Raw genomic sequence first — 18,784 nt, 5'->3', positions numbered from 1 at the left:
CAGTGTAGGTAGAACGGAACATTAACCTTATTTGTAGAAGTGGTCCTTTGGCCCTATCGAAGAGGATGCTCGGCTTGGGTGCGTATGTGGCTTGGGTGAAACATTAGCATTGACTTATCGACATGGATCGGGAGGTGTTCGTAGCTTGCTACTCGTAGATTACGACACTCCGATACGTTGATGGTCATCAAGCCAAAATAAATACACCGCTAACTTTCAACTGCAGCATAAAAACAACAAAACGGAGGAAGCTCCCTTTCACAATTAATAATTAATAATTATTATCCTCAACCGCTCTGACGGAGCTCCTTCGGGGATAAAAGGACGAAAACCGCAAAAAATGGGATATAAATTTTTATCCTGCGCCAAGAACTATTTACTCGAGGAAAAGCCGACAAAACAGGAAGTTCGCTGTTGGGAAACATAAATTGTAGCACCACTTGCGAACCTCTTCGTTTTTGAAAGTAAATTTCACGCACAGTCTGACGTTTGCTTATGGATTTTACCATAGGAGTAAAGAGCTATAGATTCGCCGTCAAGGCCAATAGCATCAACTATATACTTTAAGCTAGTACATATGAGTAGATAGTGTTGCCGTGAGGTACACTCGAAAATTTCAAACGTAAGTGCGTCAAATCAAATTTTGAGCCGCTCCGTCTGTCACTTCGTTTGTGGTTATAACTCTGTAGTCTGAACGTACTATTAAACGCTGTCCAGACTGGAGAGTTATAACATGTTATAACGGTTGTCAAATAATTGCAACACAGAAACCACCATCAAGATAGCGCTATAACATGTTATAACCATAGAGGTAACTCTAAGACCACTGGGTCCCGAAGAAAATCATTATTATTTTTGGCTCACTCAGTACCAGAACAACGGTCCCAAGCAGTCCCAAGCTATTTCACTCACCCCTGCATGTTCTGCATGAATCCACACACCCCTGATGTTATCTGTCAAACTTTCATAGCGAATCAAAACAAACATAGTGTAGTAATAGAATTTCAACTAGAATAGGGTACGTTAATCGTTTGCTTGGGACCAATAGGCTACTAAAGTGGTGAGCCAATTTAAAATCGTTAGTTTCGTATTGATTGTTGTTATAACTCTGTAGTCTGAGCGTACTATTAGATCAATAATGCTAAAATTTATTGGTGTTTCGGTGTTTTCTCGCATTATTGCAGAACACTGTAAATGAAATAACCGAATTTCAATAAATAATTTCATTTTAATTTAACGAAAACGGTAAACATTTTTACCGGCAGCCCGCATAAGCGCGAACCATAAATTGACCTTACCTAAAATGGTTATAAATTGTTTATAATCCCTGCTAAACTTCAACTGAAATGGTTATGGAACTTTACATGAACGTTTAATGATAAAGTTTTAACCTTAAGTATTATAGTTTTTTGGAAGTAGACCTTACAAATAATGGGTTGTTAAGAACCATTACCATTCAAAATTCTTGTTTTCTCCATACATTTTCGGAAAGAAAACTATACTAAGACCTTTTAACTTATGGTTTGAGAACATTAATGGTAATGGTTATGGTAACCAGTAAGGTCCATGAATGGTTTTGTAACATCGATCAACTTTATGTGGAATATATCGCGAATTGGTTGCCTGTAAATTACTGATTACCAATTCACGATATATTTCACGTAAAGTTGAGCGATAATACAAAACCATTAATTGACCTTACTGACTACCATAACCATAACCATTAATGTTCTCAAACCATAAGTAAAAACGTTCTAATACAGTTCTCTTTCAGATAATGTATGGAGAAAACAAGAATTTGGAATGGTAATGGTTCTTAACAACCCATTATTTGTAAGGTCCGCTTCCAAAAAACCATAATACATAAGGTTAAAACTTTATCACACAAACGTTCATGTAAAGTTCCATAACCATTTCAGTTGAAGTTTAGCAGGGATTATAAACAATTTATAACCATTATCGGTAAGGTCATGTGATGGTTCGCGCACAGACAAACAGACATAACACATTGAATATTTCTCACTGTAAAACATCGTCGCTAAAACATTATCGCCATCTGTTGAGTACACTGTGGTGGGCACTACACTGAACAGATGGCGGTAGTGTGTAAACGTCAAACGCAAGAGAATTGACTATGCGCGCCACACGTGGCGGCACTACCAACTACGATACTTTTAAATTGTCCGTTAAATGCTTGTTCGATGAACAAATTGCGAGTGTTATGTCTGTTTGTCTGTGGTTCGCGTTTATGCGGGAGGTCTATAAATCAGGTTCGTCACTAACTTCGATGAAATATTTTACTGAAGTTTCGGTAAACAAAGCGTTCCATTACTGAGTTCGGTAACGGTCTCGGTAAACGTCAAATCCACCATATTGTGATTCTCGATCGACTTTGAAAACGTTCGTGTTGAAAATAAACGTATTTATTTTTGTTTGGTTTGACAGCTATACGAACAATAATAAATATTTTTATTTTAAACATGCTTCTCATGTTTGAAATAAACATACATATTTTTAAATTATTTAAGTAGTTGAGTGCAGGGTAAAGCAAAATAAAACGATTTGCAAAGAAATGAAAAAAAAAGATCTTCGGGCAGGGCATCTTAATTCCTGCTCTTTTTCGGGTGTGATCTGTGGGTGTTGAGGATGCGAGGACCCGTCGGGGTGGGTGTCCGGGGGTTCCAGTTCAGTGGAACCGGTGCAAATTTGTGTTATTAGCGTCGTTTTGCCGTTTCTGCCTCGGTTTTTGCCACTGGTCCTCATATAGGTTTCTTTCTATGTTCGGTGTCGGAGGAGGATCCGCAATGGATTCGGAATGGATGGCCGTTTTCTGTTAAGGTTGAGCAAAGCTGGGGCAACTTTTTTCGAATGTAACAATAGAAGGAACTAAAAATGCATGACACGCTAAAAACCGTTTACCCAAATCCTATATTGTTGAAATAAACATGCTTTTGAATTTAATTCAACCATATATATTTTCATTTTATACATGCTTTCAATTTAGTTTGAATAATTCATATATACTCTATCATTTATATTTTTGTTTTAAATGAACAAAATTTGTATCCGTGTTCCCTATTTTCAGTGTAGCGCCGAATCCTTCCGACAAAAACTTGTTTTTCTTCATTGGTGGAGCAATTTGCAACACTAACACACTGATCACGACTGCAGCCAATTTTTTACATGGGTTGCAGTAACCACCACCTTGAAACAATATTAAAGCAAATTACAGTTAAGTCGGATACCTTTTTAAAAAATTACAGATCTCTCGGTTTTCGATTTGCATCACAGTTCTCCGGTAAAGCTGACTAAAAATCAAGCAATGCACATCGGTAAACGTTACCGATCGATCGGTAAATTTGACAGCTAATTTCGCTGATCCAGTTTACAGATTTTTCGGTAATGTTCTCGATTACCGAAAACATTACCGACCGTTCAGCTGTTGAGAATTCGGTAAATGAATGACCGAAGTCGGTGATTTTTTTTCTAAGTGTGTAGGCTGTGAAACATTTGCCGAGTTAAATTTAACACTCACGGTTGAACGCGAGGTTAAACGTGACATTTCGAAAGTTATTTTCTATGTTCGAAAATCTCTGTGCTGTTGATCGACCGGCTTATGAGAAGAACTTAGCCACGGTTATCAAAATTTAACCTCGAATTTAACTTCTTGTCTGTCAGCAATAACCACGCTCGGATAGCAGGGTTCATCGATAACTTTCCATCTGTCAAATTTGATCCAAATGTTAAAAAATCCACCAAATGGTTCAGAGCCTTAAAGCTGGCGCACAATGCATAAGTTTCCGGGTTTTTTGACAGATAGGCTAACTGTCAAAAAAAAACCTTAAAACTTATCCATTGTGCGCCGGCCTTTATACTCCGTACAGACTATGGCTTATATCATGTAATAGGCTGTCTTGCAATGAGCACTCATACATAGGATTTCCAGTGAAAACTAGATGTATGAGTGCTCATTGCAAGACAGCCTACACGGTGTTTCGCGAAAACCCATTAATGGGTATAAAAATACCCATTTCCGCTAAAAGTGCCCCTCCTCATTTAATGGGTAAACTATGGTTTACTCATTAATGGGTAAATGGGTGGTCTGTCAATAAATGGGTGTTTTTTCACCCATTTTCTTAAATTGTGTGTACCGTAAAATGGGTGAAAAAATACCCATTTTTACAAATGGAGGATGCAAGTGCTTGGTTATTTGTCCTCGTTGATATAAAAAAACTTTCTCATACATAAAAACAAAATAAATACAGGTGTTCCGCTCAAATTTAATTACACGAAATATTATAATACCATATTAGATAATTTGTATTCCGTAAGCCTCGTAAGCCTCTCCAACGTTTCGGATTCTGACATTTTCGGGAGATCGTCTATTTTCGCAAAATATGCTGCGGACCGAGCTGCGGACAGTAGCTGTTTGCATTTCCAATGAATCGGTAACATAAATGAGACGATGAAATTTCGAAGTGTTTTTTCACCCATTAGTGGGTAAAAAATATACCCATTATTCAACTGTGAACTGATTCTTTAAATGGGTATTTTTTCAACCATTTTAAGATTTCAAAATTCCCCCATTTTTTGACAGCTGCATACATGGTTTGAAAATGGGTATTTTTCTACCCATTAATGGGTTTTCACGGAACACCGTGTAGTCGACCTAAAAACAGACACCTTTCCGCTTTGGCCCTTCAGAAAAGCTTTCGTCCGTCAAAAAATGATCAATAAACACAAAACAACCCTTGGCACAAAACGAAAACACAACATAATCAAAACACCAGTGTTATGTACGAAAACGGATAAGCTGTGTTGTTTTTGTAGTGAATTTTAGTGTTTTCCACCGGTGTAAAGATGTTAAAAACCGTAGACAAATGTCCGGGGCTTTACTGTGGCCGGACATTGTTGGAAAATGCATCCTACAGTGAGTGCGGTGCTTGTTTGCGTGGCTTCCGCGTCAACGAGCAGTACGTGTGTGCCCCGTGCCAGAACGACCTCAGCGAGCACGATTGGCTGTACCTGGGATTTATGGCCATCCTCCCGTTGATAATCCACTGGTTTTGTATCGATCTGAATGCTTTGCAGAGGAAATTCACCAAGGGGGAATTGATTCTACACGCCAGCGCGTGCTTCGAAGTACTGCTGTCCGCTTTTCTGACCATCCTTTTTACGGATCCTATCTGGGAGCTGCGGATCAATTCGTGTGGCGTGCGGAAGCTCTCCGATTGGTACACACTGTTTCACAATCCAACACCGAATTATGAGACGACATTATACTGTACCCAGGAGGCGGTCTATCCGCTGCAAACGATGATCTTCGTGTTCTATGTGTTTTGCGTTACATTCATGATGATCATTCGACCGGTGCTGAATGTTAAAGCTTTGCCGGTTGAAGGAAAAATGGCCGTATACTATGCGCTGTATATTTTCCCGATACTATCGCTGCTTCATGCCGTGGCCGGGGGACTTATTTGTAAGTAATGTAAGTAAGATGTGCTTCCAGATTTGATAATGCCATGATCATTTCAGACTATTCCTTTCCTTACCTGAGCATCGTAATCTCGGTCGTGTCGAATGCACTACATTTCTCGTTCAAACTGGTTCAGACGATACAATCACTGCTGGAGAAATCCGTCACCCAGATGCGCAATGTGACCATTATCCGTAAGTAGCTTTTTAACCGTTTGAGTTTGAATTCTTTATCCATCTTGAAACAATAATTTTAGTGGGCCACTGGCTACTGCTGGCGTATGGGATCATTTCGATTCCCTATGATATCTCGTATTTCTCCCTATTGCTCGTTCCCGTTCCGGCTCTGTTTTACATCTTCACCGCCAAGTACACCGATCCGGACAATTTTAAGTAGATTTTAGTTTTACAAATTGAGCTTTAGCAACGTTTTTGCGTTTTTTTTTCGCGGTGAAGTTGTGTGATCGAAACCAGTACACTGATAATTATTACGAAACCAGAAAACCTTCTTTAAAATATCGTAGATGAAATTTCACAAAGCCGTGTTGAATAAAACTTCTGCATAAAGGCCTTTCTAAAACCTTTAATAGGTAGAGCTTTTACAACATAGAAATGACACTTAGTTTAAACAGCTACAATTTGCACTATATTAATTTAAAATTACATATTGATTTTCTGCGTCTAACGGTGAGTTTGCAATACACAATCTGTTTCGTATAGGTAACAAATAAACTGAAACTTGGGTCGTCGTTATCAACTTTTCGAGGCCCGTCTCCGCAAAAACAGCAGCGCTAGGCCATGGTACAAAAAATACTGCATTATCAGAGCAGCGAAATCCAACGCTAGATGGCTGCTGCCGAAGGAGTACTGCTGCAATACGTCATCACCGTCGTGAAGGCAAGCTCTCTCAGGAATTCCTTCGCAATCTAGAATTATTATTATTATCAATATTAATGTCATTCATCTCCGCTGCTTAATTCTAATTTTTAATCTAGAATGTTGTTAGCCTTCACGAAAAACAGTGTCAGCGAAAAAAAAATGCTCTTACCCAGATAACTTATTCCGTCCCATTGAGCAATAGAGATGGCTTCGCTTGCGAACATCATCCAAGAGATGAACGGTAGCCAGCGCAGCGCTTTTGGAATTGTTCTGAAAAAAAATAAAATGTTAGAATGAGTGATGAAACATTTAAAAAATGCAGCCCCAAACTGACCGTATCCGAATGAAGATGCCGGACGTTATCATTAGAATGTAGTCGAATGGCACGAGGTAGGACATTGCCATCGGTACCGAAGGAAACATCGTTGAGAAGAAACAGCCGCATGCCATGGAGACGTTCATCACAAGGACGCAGGCTCCAACGGTGCACAACAGCCCTAGCATTGTCGGTCGGAGGTGCGCGAGGTAGTATACTATCAGGATGAAGCTTGTGGATTCCAGCAAAACGAAAGGAAGCTGCAAAGGAAGAACTTCAATAGATATAACTATCGTTTTGAAAAGCTTTTGAATCAACAACCCTTTAAGGCTGTGCTCAACTTTCTAAATTCTGTTGCGCCAACAGGTATGCACTATATGATATCTGATGCATTCAAAAATACTTACCATGGCTAAAATCTGAGCAATATAGAATTGCACCGTACTGTACAGGTTCGCCTTGCGTTCCCGGAGAAACAACGGGAACGACTCGGGAAATACCGACAGTACGGCATACATCGGAAGGAAGGTGTTCTCCGAGACGATCAGGAAAATTATACCTTGTACTGCTTGTGCTCCGGCTTGGCTCAGCTCTATTGCATCGGAAAAACACAAACCCACCAGAACAGCAATTACCTAAAACGAAGAAGTGGTCAATTTATATAGGCAAAGGCGATCATTGGTAGTTTATGTCCTTACAATCCTTTGTGCCAGTTTCATGTAGTGTAACTGTGGATTTCGGTGAGCTTGAAGAAAATTTCTCCTTATCAAACAGTTCAACGTGTACAGCCAATTATGCTTGTCTCGCAGCGCATTCCGGCAGAAATTATGCCGATAGCCATGCCGGGATAGTAAAATTTCCGAGCTAATAATCAACTCCTGCTGGTGGTAAATGTCACTCTCTTCATACTGATCACAAATCGCCTCAGGTTTCAGTCGATCCGAAGCTTCCCTATTTGAAGAAAGACATTTTATGTAGAACTCCGTCGTTGTGCAGTTTTGAGGCCGAGCCAGGTCGAATCTTCCGAAAAACTGCTTCGCCTCGTGAGGCTTTCCCATGAAACCGACTCTTCCGTTAGAGAGCAGAAGGACGCTGTCGAACATGTAGAACAGTTCGTCGGACGGCTGATGGATGGTGCACATGACTGACGCGCCGGATCGGGTCAACCCTTGCATCATTTGCACCAACTGCCTAGCGCTGAACGAGTCCAGTCCGGTGGTAGGTTCATCACAGAACAGTATCTTCGGCCTGGAGAGCAGCTCGATGGCGAAGGCAAGTCGCTTCTTCTCGCCACCGGAGATGGTTTTTCTTTGGCCGACTTCTCCAATTCGGGTGTGATAGCATTTTTGAAGACCAGCCTTGGTTAGCAGTTCGTTAACTAGGCGATGTCTTTCGAAGGTCGATAGCGATGGTCCCAGCTTCAGCCTGGCCATCAGGTGCATGTGTTCACCGACGGTTAGGGCTCCGCAGAACAGTTCGTCCTGGTAAATGAAACCAGTCATGTCGTACATGAAGGGCCCGGTTTGCTCACCGTTCAGGCGAATTTCTCCCGTGATGGTGGTGTTGGCTGGAATGAGATCTTGTTTAGATACTTTGTAATACTAGTTAGCTTTAAAGAACTTTATATTCAAAGAATCATCAACTAAAGATATCGTAGTGAAACTGAAGAGTTGGATCGAAGGAGCAGTTGATTTCTGTAGTTAAGAACTTGTTTACCCGTTATCAATAACTGAAAAAATATTTATGAAGTATTAAACTAGACTTCCTACTGAACACACACGTCTTTCTCTAGAGGTTATGGGCCCAGTTACGTCCGGCCTCTGAAGTTGAAACTAATTGATTTGAAGAATCCAGAAGTTCGTTACGGACTTACGGAAAAGACGGGAGTGAAGATGTCAAGCGCGGCGAAAGTAGGAATAGTCCAGTTTGCTGGTGAAGGATACGACGTGTGGAGGTTCCGGGTCGAAACGCAGTTGTCGGCTCACGACGTGAAGGAAATGATCACGAAGGATGTACCAGCTGACGAAGCGCAGAGGAAAGCTTTTCAAAAAAAGGACGAAAAGGCGAAGGCTCTTCTAGTTGCGTACATCGCGGATTCTCATCTGGAGTACGTGCGTGACAAGAACACTGCGAAGGAAATGTGGAACTCCTTGGCAAGCACGTTCGCGAAGAAGGGTTTTGCAGCGTAAACATACATTCGGAGGTCCAAACGTAGGACAAAATCCCGAACGATGCATTTGTCTCGTAGAATGATCCGTTTATGGGGGCATTAGAGTGCAACGACATGCTTAAAACAGAGTGTGAGCGATAGAGATAGAAGAGGAATGCGGATGAATAGTTTGAAGAAGCTTAGAATAGGCCAGACGAAGATTGCCCTGGCATTCTGTTGGCTATTGTTGCGACGGTTGCACTTAGCTAAGATATCGTGCTCGGTCACTACAGAAGCCAATTGTCACCTCTTCCTCTTAGATTCAACCCATTCCCTGATCTATTCCCATCTATTTTTTTTCTATCCCTGTTCTATTTTCATCAACACGACACACTCAAAAAAATCTTATCAATTATATTTTTCCCCGAAAATCCCAAGTAATTGCTAGACTGAAAAAAGTACATCCAAATGAGTGTCGTTCCTCCTGGTTGAGATTATGAATGACCCAATTTAAAACGTGTCAGGCTATTTTAGTTCACGGGTGTATTACCGACTGCCTTGTTTAAAAAAAAAAACCATTTCAGTACCAACATTTCAACACGTCGAAATTGCTTTTGTAAACAATGGTCGATTTCTCGCGAATAAAAGCTCACACATGCGAAGTAACGACACCATCAAGTGGAGGAATGATTCCTCTACTAGCTAGCTTCTTTAATTTGCAGGAGCTAGCTTTTAGACTGGTGGTCCTCTACGGCCACGAGGCCTGGAATATGCTCGTGGAGGACCAACGGAACGGAAGGTGTTGCGTACCATCTACGGTGGAGTGCAGATGGATGACGGAAGGTGGAGGAAGCGAATAAACCACGAATTGCACCAGCTGTGCTGGGAGAATCGTCCATCGTCCACATTACAAAAATTGGGCGACTACGGTGGGCTGGGCATGTCGTAAAAATGCAGCACGACGACCCAGTGAAAATGGTTCTAGAAAGGGACCCAGAAGAAACAAGAAGAAGAGGCGGGCAGTGGGAAAGGTGGATCGACCAAGTAGAAGGCGACCTGCGGACCCTTCGCATACTAAGAAGCTGGCGAAGTGTGGCCCTGGAGTGGAGACGACTTCTTCGGACAGCAGAGGGCAACAAGGCCTTAGCCTGATTGGTAAGGTAAGTAAGCTTTATTTGCGCGAAATCGGCAGCTGAAGTAATTGTTTACAAACTAATGAAATGTTGGCACCGATTTGTCTAGGCTTAATTGAAATAAAAAAAAGAACATGCCATGCACGGGTGCCAATCCATCTGGTAATCATGAACATTGGTACCAAAATCTGTAGTTTTTGACAGATGCTATGAAAACACACAAGTTGATTGTCAAGTGCGCGGAGTAATCCGCCGTCACGGTAACACAAGCAAAAATTTGCGACATGAATGGTTATGAATAGAATAATCTTTTATTTTCCTACGGGGTCACCTAATTTGTACACTGATAACAGGCATTAATTTTTGGAATTCGTTTTTCACCGACAAACGGGTCAATAAATGAATTGGGGCTAATCTAAATTACCGGACCTTTGCAGCAACTTCTTCAATTTGTGTTGTGTCGGATCATGGTTTTGCTCTTTTTGGATGCAACACCGGCGCGCTAAGTTTTGTAAATGCCGTCCAGGTTATCACGCCGGGACCTCTATGTGGGTATTTGCTCGTCTATTTTGATTAACAGCAGCATCTGGCAGAGTTTCTTAACCCATGAATCGTTCGCTAACGCTGCCCATATGTTTTGAATACAGTAAGGGACCTATATTTGGCACCACACGATTTTATTTTACTCTATTGGCAAATCAAAGTTGGTACTCGTGGAGAATAGAAGAACTATGACAGTGATGATGGTTTCAAAATTTCACACGGTGAGGTATACAAGTTCAATCTTAAAATGCCTTTATTTTGCAAATGGAGCATTTTATTTAAATCTGGTTAATGCTACGTTAGTAGAAAACTAAAGAACTACTCAATAGATGTATAATATAGAAAAAATAATTTCTTTTCAGATTTTTAGGTGTATGCATAGATTTCAGCTTTTCTACAACTGTAGCAACAACCAGATTTAAATACAATGCTCCATTTTCAAAATAAAAGCATTTTAAGATTGCACTCGTATAGCTCTCCGTGGAAAATTTTTAAAACCATCATCACTTTCATAGTTCGTCTATTCTCCACGAGTGCCAACTTTGATTTGCCAATAGCCTTGCATACATTGTATCTGCTTCACAATTATCTGGAAAATCTTCACACTTAGAAATAACTAATCACGTGTAAAGTGACGGAATCTATCTTTGACATAAAAGATGAAACGTAAACAAACATGTCATTTGTAATATTAAGTACTCCGAGACTGAAAAGTTCGTTTGATTGAGCTATATTTCGCGTCTGTTATGACTCAACTTCATGTCAAATGACGTTTGTATATGTCACTCTCAGCACCTAAATTTACATGAATTTTTCTAAGTGTGTAGTTAGGAATACTATTTTGCAGAAAACACTTATTATCAATATAACCTACTATGAATTCAGTAAAGTTAACTATGAATGTTAATAAATTTACTATGATTTTGGCAAAACTACCATGCTTGCTCAAAATGCATAGTAATTTTGATAGAAATAATAGTAAAATTAATTGAATTGTTTTCTGCAAAAATCTATTAGTGAGGGTATTTAATTTAAACCAGGAATAAGCCTCATAGCCTAGTCAGTAAAGGCACGGTTTTAACAAAGCCGGAGGCGGCGGGTTCGATTCCCGGTCCGGTCGAGGGAATCTTTCGGGTTGGAAATTTTCTCGACTTCCTTGGGCATATAGAGCCATTGTGCTTGCCACACAATATACAAATTCATGCATTGGTATTGGCATCGAAAGCTCTCAATTAATAACTGTGGAAGTGCAGAACATTAAGTTGAGAGCACGCAATAAGCTAATATGCGCTAAGCAATAAGCTTGAAATGCGAACAAGAAGAAGAAGAAGGAATAAGGCTGTTCATGAGACAGTTGCGATCAGCTGACTTTTTTGTTTACCAAGAACTTTCGATAGATCACAGTAGAACTGACAGTTCACTCTCATATGAATTTCTGCTTTGTTTATGTTTACATTCAGCACCATTAACACCAGATCACTCACACACTCTAGATTTCTAGCTGTCAGTTCCACTGAGAAACGTCTCTTGGATCACCTTATGTAGTATTTTTGTCAATGGATTTTGTTTCAGTGTACATATTAAATATGATTTAGATGATTTAGATAGACAAACCACAGACAAACAGACATATAAGGTTTACTTTGATGCCTTAAGACCACTGAAAAAGCGCATACACGGTAAGAACTAGTTTGTCTCCTTTTCTCCTACTAATGTTGTCAAAAACGGACGAGCAAAACCACCCAACAGGGATAGTAAAGTGTGGGAACCCAACGTTGAGTATAATCATATTTACCTACCGTTGGGTACAACAGGGTACAACTAACTTACTTTTGGTTAAAAAGCAAGTGGAAAATTCCATACGAACTGCACACAAGTAAATGAAAATTACTTTGACCCGCTTTACCTACTTCTGGGTTCCTGCACTATAAAAAAAAACATTATAAAAGATGGATTAGTAATTTCCATGTAATTCCACTACCTTATTTGCTTATCCTTGACAGATACGCGTATTTCGTCTACAATGTGCAGATTTCTTCAGTGTCTTGTACTTATATTCGACTGAAGAAAATATCCATTTGATTAGCCCAGGTACATTTTCACTTAGAAGCGTAAACTTAAATTTAATTTAATTTTATTTTCTATCATTAAATGGGGTTAACAGAACTAAGTATATACATGTTCGAAATATTTTTTTCAATTTTTGAATTTTACACAGATTTTTAAACTTTTACCGAACAGTTCCGCATTTCAAAAACCCAGTAAACCCATGCGGACTGGATTAGTGTGCATGTAGCATGCAGCTACATTTTAATTTAACCGAAACGAATAAACTGATAACATTTGGTTGCTTGTGCACTTAAAACTGCAACCGACTGTAATATAGCGTAGCGTAAACTGACCCGCATCATTTGATGGTTTTGACTTTGGGAGATAATGACACAGCAGCCATCCAGTTTGAGCCTCTTATCTCACCCAACGTGGTAATTAGTTAATTGGAAATAATGGCTTTTGCCTTTCTTTTTTAAGGTGATACGATACGATCACGCTTTTTTTTTGCTTTTTTTTCTCTTCTTTCTATGTGTCAGTGAATTGATTATCATTGATGCTGTAGTGGTGTGAGTGTACATCATGCACTAACGCAACTACCGTAAACATAGCTGCAAGAGTTCGTTATTATTAGGTCGAATGTGTAACAGTTAATAAAAAAAATTAGAAAGGTAAAGAATAAGTTATGTCCATCTTACTGTAAATTTCAACCTTCGTCATTTAAAAAAAAAAAGATAAAGATATCTCTTTATTATCCAATATTGAGACTATCACTACATTTCTATTCAATTTGCCAATATTATCGACCTACCACCTCCCAGGACACCCCTTCCTATACAGAAAATAATTATGCGCTTGGTGGCTAGGCATGTCAAGTCATCATAGTAGTTAATTGATTCAACATCACACTTTGTACACTTTTGTTACATACGACCTGTCCAAAAGTGATTCCAGAGCTCAAACCTCCAGGTACACGGTAAGAAAAAATATTCCAAAGTGACTCATTTTCACAAATCTCGGCACTATATTGCAGGAAACCAAAAGTAGGTAATGTGGGTCGAAGAGTTTTCATTTGATTGTGTTCAATTAGTGTGGAATTGACAATTCGCTTCTAACCAAAAAAATTGTTAGTTGTACGCAAAAGTAGGTGAATATGATTATATTCAACGTGACTCGTCAAAAGTAGGCAAAAATGAACTGGCCGCTGGATATTTTTTCTTATTGTGTATGTTTTTGTTTTTGAATCATCCTTTTGCCACCTTTTGCATATCAGCTGATGGCTTCGAGCAGTGCAACCAGAACGACACATATGTTTTTTTATAGAAGATTTCTAGGTTCATTTACTTTAATTTTTTGTCTTGAGAAACAAAATAAGAAATTGTTTTAAACATTTATTAGTGATGGTTTCTAAATTGAACACAGTTTAAGCACCTTAAAAAGCAATAAAAGTATTGTTTTTACACACTTTGTTTCAATTAAATCGACAACACTGGATACGATGATAGATGATTCGTACACACACCTTCGTAATGCGGTGTGTAGAAAAAAGATAAACAAAACAGTTTCAGCTAGCAAAATTTGTCGCGGCTCGCGTTTTTAACGATGCAAATGATATTGTTTAAGTAAATGTCGTCTTTAAAAGTGAATTAACTTGAAAGTGCTTGTAGAAGCACGTGTCGTAATTCTTTTTAGTGTGGTTCTGAGTAGTGAAAGCTAGTGAAAACAGTTATTGCAATTTCATGCCCTGAGCAGAACAAAATCGGCTGATCGTACTTTTAATGCAAATATTACCAATGCGTGAATGAATTAGCAATATTTTGGTGAAAAAGTATTGATGAATCTACGTTACGGTCGGCCAGCAGATGGAAATGATGTGAAAATGATACTGACGTTTTGTTAGCTGTCAAATCGTATAGAATATTTTTTAGTACCTCATCACTCTTGTGGTTTTGGATTTCAAACCTAGGTGTCGCATGCACTGGTGCAGTTTCGCGTAGATTCATCAATTAAAATATGTATCCAGATCTTATTCATACAATTCAGGCCCCTTTTTTAAGGTATGTAATTAGTAATTTACTGTTTTGTAGGAAGATGTCTTTCGTACGCATACCAAAACACGTTTATTTAATGATTGTAGGAACAGCCATTGTTGCATGACGTGCCGTATCACCTTAAACTAAATGTTCGCTTAGTGAAAGACTTTCTTTTTCTTATTGCTTATTCTCATGCAGGGATCGGGTGCTACTCAATTTTTTGCGCGTAAAACACGCTGTTGCGAGACTGCACTTTCATTTCCAAAGAGACGTGAAAGAGCATTTTAAATCGTGCAGCACATTTCATTCTTCTTGTGTTGGAGAGCTGCCGCTCCAACGGTGTTAAGTATCTTTCTCTCTCTCTTTCTTTCTCCGAAAGTGTATTTTATCTATAACTGTAGCATTGTAGGATAGCATCAGCATCAGTGCTGTTAATTTTCATATCATTCGATTGAAGATGAACCAATACAACTATTCAATCGATACTGTGAAAAGGAATTCTCTCGTGCCCATCATTTGAAGAGCCTCTTTCTCATTCATCACTGTCAATTGAGTCACTCAGTTTCATTTGATATTCGACAGTGGAGTATGGAAGAAACCCAGCAAAACGATCCCGAACAGATATGTCGAGCCGATGTCGGATCAATGTACGGAAAATTTAAGGTATATATCGACCTAATGTCGGTTCAATTTTGGGTGTATGTCGGGTTAGGGTTTGTTAGAAGTCAGGTTGGTGTCGGGTTGGCTTAGATTTTTCGCCGGAATGTCGACCAGAGCTTACCCCCCTTGTGAAGAAAATTACACATCGATCTTAAAAAAATCTCTTTAGGTAAAGCATCACAATGTGCATTTTCCTACGCTTTTGAATACCATTAAGTCACTGCAACATATATTATATGAATGTCAAAATATTATGCAACCAGCCTAAAATATGCAATTCTTGTAAATCTCTAAGCCACGTCTCTCCCGATTGAAAAGTGCTACTCCCGTCATAACACCGTGCACTACTCGATTGTGCTATACGCAAGAAGCACCTGAGCTGTCCAACTACTCTCTCATAAGTATGAAATCTCTCTCTCCTTTGTCTCTTTCTCCTTACAAATATAAAGCTGGGTTTAGATAGGGCAAGTCAATTGATCGAGTCAGTTGAATTCAACTGACTTGAACGCGAATTGAACGTGTAAACCATGCCATTCAACTGAACCAGGCTCAACTTTTCAAGCTAATTGAATTCAACTGAGTTGATCATTTGACTTGCCAAGTCTAAACTCAGCATAAAGCTGGGTTTAGATAGGGCAAGTCAAATGATCAACTCAGTTGAATTCAATTGGCTTGAAAAGTTGAGCCTGGTTCAACTTTTTTCAATTCAAGTGAGTTGATCAAGTCAGTTGAATGGCATGGTTTACACGTTCAATTCGCGTTCAAGTCAGTTGAATTCAACTGACTTGATCAATTGACTTGCCCTATCTAAACCCAGCTTAAGGGACGCGCTCCCTTATTTTAAGCGAACAACACACGTCTCAATATATTGACGCGAAGGGAAATTATTGACAATAATATTGATGATGTGAATACAGAAATATTGTCAATACCGATGTATTGACGTCAATATTGAATGTATTGACAATAGGATTATTGTCAATAAAAGCAATCGTGTAGGGTCCACTTTAGAATAGCACCAGTGTTTTTTGCATCACTCTGAAATTTTAGTCGATCCCTGTTCTTATGTTGTTATTGCAAAAAAATAGGCCGAAATGAATTTGATAGGCCGAAGTGAATTCATTGGCGTTTCAATCAAGGGGGAGAGGTGGCTGTCAAATACGAACAATCTTCGCCTACCTCACATAACTGGTTCCAAAAGTAAACAAGCCATAAGAAACCTACAGGGTTTTTTTTACGTTTGGAACCAAATTCATACAAGAATGATCAGTAGGCTGATTTGACAGCACGTCCCCCTCCCCAGGTTTCAATGCGTTAGGCCGAGTTTAGAATCCGTAGGCCGAGTTTGGCGTCAAGAAGCTGTGTTAGATTTTTAACAATATCTCAACAATGTGTTTCTATTTATCAAATCTTACGGTATGTACGGAAAGGTAAATAAATTTGGAAGTCATCAGTAATAATAACATTCCGTTTGGTGCTAAACTACGCTAGATTAAGAAATACTAAGTGCCGGTTGTGCTTAATAGGCCGGAAATGGGGTAGTTAACCCACCAATGCTACCGATGCCAGCACTGAAGCAAATAAACTTAAGAATTTCATAAAAGGCTCGACTTATGAACGACACATAAAAATTTCATAAGCGCGATGTAGCTTTTATACGCCTTTAACCTTTTCTAATCTCCAAGCGATGACAGACGAGTTGTTCAAGTCAGTTGAGTAACATGGTTTAAGCTGGCTTTAGACAGAGCAAGTCAATTGATCAAGTCAGTTGAATTCAACTCTCGATGAACATTTCAAATGGTCCTATCTGCTTTGATCGATTCTCTTAATCGACTTTCTCTTTTCATAACCACTGCTATGCAAACAGATTTCGCGTTAATTCTACCACATAGTTTGATAAAGGAGGTTCTTATCTAGCGTCCAAAACGTCCGATATTGACAATATTTCTGTGTATTCACCAAATCAATATTATTGTCAATAATTCCCCTTCGTGTCAATATATTGATACGTGTGGGGTTCACTTCAGAGTAAATTAAACAGAGCGCAGTCGTACAATTCCACTTGAGACGTAGTAGTCAAGAAGAAGAACTCGCCTTTAGCTGAACATTAACACATTCCACAGCTTGGACAGATTTTGTAGCTTTCCTACTGCCAATGTTTGCCGAGCCTCTGAACACACATCACTTACCCGAACTCCGATAGGCTAGGGCCGTCATCAGGGTGCTTTTCCCTGCTCCACTGGGTCCCATTAGGGCAACCAAACTTCCTGGCAGTAGCGACCCACTGACATGGTGCAGAATGGTACCCCAGCTGTCCTGTGTTCCACAGCTCACAGTCAAATTGTGCCACACCAGCGTGGCAGTTTCGTCAACGGCAGCCGTAGCACAAGCAGTTCCACTAGAAGCTACACTCGATCCCGTTGAGTTCGATTGATTGCTAAACAATGTTGTTGTCTCATCCATTGCACGCACTTTGTTTCGATTGCTGTTGTTCGAGTTGAAATCTTCCACAATATTATCACTCACACTTCTTTGAAATCTATCTACCAGACAGACGTCCGGGATCCACAAAAAAAAACGTCTGTCACAGTAGATAGCTACAATGCTACTAACGTTCAATGCTTCTCTCGCTTCGACTTGGGTGAGGTTGGCTTATCGGTTGGTTGTTTTTTTACTTAACCAATTTTTTCCATCTTTTCGGAAACGGAGTTCGTAGTAGCATAATTTCTGATTAAACCGTCGGTTTTTTTGCTACCCTATGTATTACGGCATGCTATCTGGTCTTAAATACTTCAATGAAAAACGAAAATAACAGTTGTCTAGGTCGGTAATAACAACACTTCAGACCCCAAACCTCCAAACACATTTCTCGATTACTTTTTTAAAGGGACGTATCAGATTTTGTAAACAATGCATTTGATCGTCAGTTTGGCGTAACTGGTAGCTCACTCACGCATACCAACACCACTATCAGGTAGGGGAAATTTCCCCTATCTGATAGTAGTGTTAGCATGCGTGGGCGAACCAACCGATGGAAACTAACGATTTTAAATAGGCTCACTACTTGACTAGCATTCTTTGGTGCAAGCAATGTAAATATTTACCTTATTTGACAAAACCCAGGTAATCATGACGTTTGATTCTTGAAAACAATTTGAATGAAAAAAGGAGACCTACTGCTGTCATTATTACCTGAGATTTGTCAAATACACGCAGAAAAAAATAAAGTTCAAACAAACAAATTATGTTTAATTTTAAACAAAGTTTTGAATAGAATATGGATCAATAAAATTGATAGATTATTTCAACAAAAAAATTAGTTGAAATAATACCACTAACTTTATTGAATTGAACATCGATTTTTATTGATTTGAAAAAAATGTTTGCTTAAATCAAGTTGAAGCATTATTTAAGATAATTATCGTTTTTAGTTGTATTGAAACGTTATTTATATTGTTTCAAAATCAAATTTATTAAAACCCCCAGGTCAGATTAGCTGTCATTATTAAAAAATAAACCCATATTTTTTCAATTATGATTTCAATCA

General features: G+C 39.1%; 2 protein-coding genes across 2 annotated transcripts; one reads left to right on the top strand and one right to left on the bottom strand.

Moving 5' to 3' along the window:
• Positions 1-4,795: 4,795 nt before the first annotated feature.
• LOC135708784 (JNK1/MAPK8-associated membrane protein) lies at positions 4,796-5,950 on the top strand. The gene is made up of 3 exons (XM_065230923.1): positions 4,796-5,479; positions 5,536-5,670; positions 5,733-5,950. The coding sequence occupies exons 1-3, from the start codon at positions 4,861-4,863 to the stop codon at positions 5,870-5,872; spliced, it is 894 nt and encodes a 297-aa protein (XP_065086995.1). The 5' UTR covers positions 4,796-4,860; the 3' UTR covers positions 5,873-5,950.
• Positions 5,951-6,143: 193 nt separating this feature from the next.
• LOC135708802 (protein scarlet-like) lies at positions 6,144-17,737 on the bottom strand. The gene is made up of 6 exons (XM_065230955.1): positions 17,427-17,737; positions 7,369-8,237; positions 7,078-7,305; positions 6,689-6,930; positions 6,524-6,624; positions 6,144-6,401 (listed from the first exon to the last, which is right to left on the bottom strand). Exons 1-6 carry the CDS (start codon positions 17,698-17,700, stop codon positions 6,229-6,231), a joined length of 1,887 nt encoding a protein of 628 aa, XP_065087027.1. The 5' UTR covers positions 17,701-17,737; the 3' UTR covers positions 6,144-6,228.
• Between the last annotated feature and the right edge of the window lie 1,047 nt (positions 17,738-18,784).

This window comes from Ochlerotatus camptorhynchus, unplaced genomic scaffold (assembly GCF_037179485.1).
Source record: "Ochlerotatus camptorhynchus isolate MF236.1 unplaced genomic scaffold, CSIRO-AGI_Acam_v1.1 ptg000335l, whole genome shotgun sequence".
NCBI classification, from domain to species: domain Eukaryota; kingdom Metazoa; phylum Arthropoda; class Insecta; order Diptera; family Culicidae; genus Ochlerotatus; species Ochlerotatus camptorhynchus.
This window is presented reverse-complemented; position numbering and strand designations above follow the sequence as displayed.

Coding starts and splice junctions, on each gene's coding strand:
- LOC135708784 (XM_065230923.1), top strand. CDS start 4,861: ATGTTAAAAACCGTAGACAAATGTCCGGGGCTTTACTGTGGCCGGACA. Junction 5,480..5,535: donor CGTGGCCGGGGGACTTATTT/GTAAGTAATGTA, acceptor TGATCATTTCAG/ACTATTCCTTTCCTTACCTG. Junction 5,671..5,732: donor GCGCAATGTGACCATTATCC/GTAAGTAGCTTT, acceptor CAATAATTTTAG/TGGGCCACTGGCTACTGCTG.
- LOC135708802 (XM_065230955.1), bottom strand. CDS start 17,700: ATGGATGAGACAACAACATTGTTTAGCAATCAATCGAACTCAACGGGA. Junction 6,931..7,077: donor TTGCTCAGATTTTAGCCATG/GTAAGTATTTTT, acceptor CTTCCTTTGCAG/CTTCCTTTCGTTTTGCTGGA. Junction 6,625..6,688: donor GGCATCTTCATTCGGATACG/GTCAGTTTGGGG, acceptor ATTTTTTTTCAG/AACAATTCCAAAAGCGCTGC.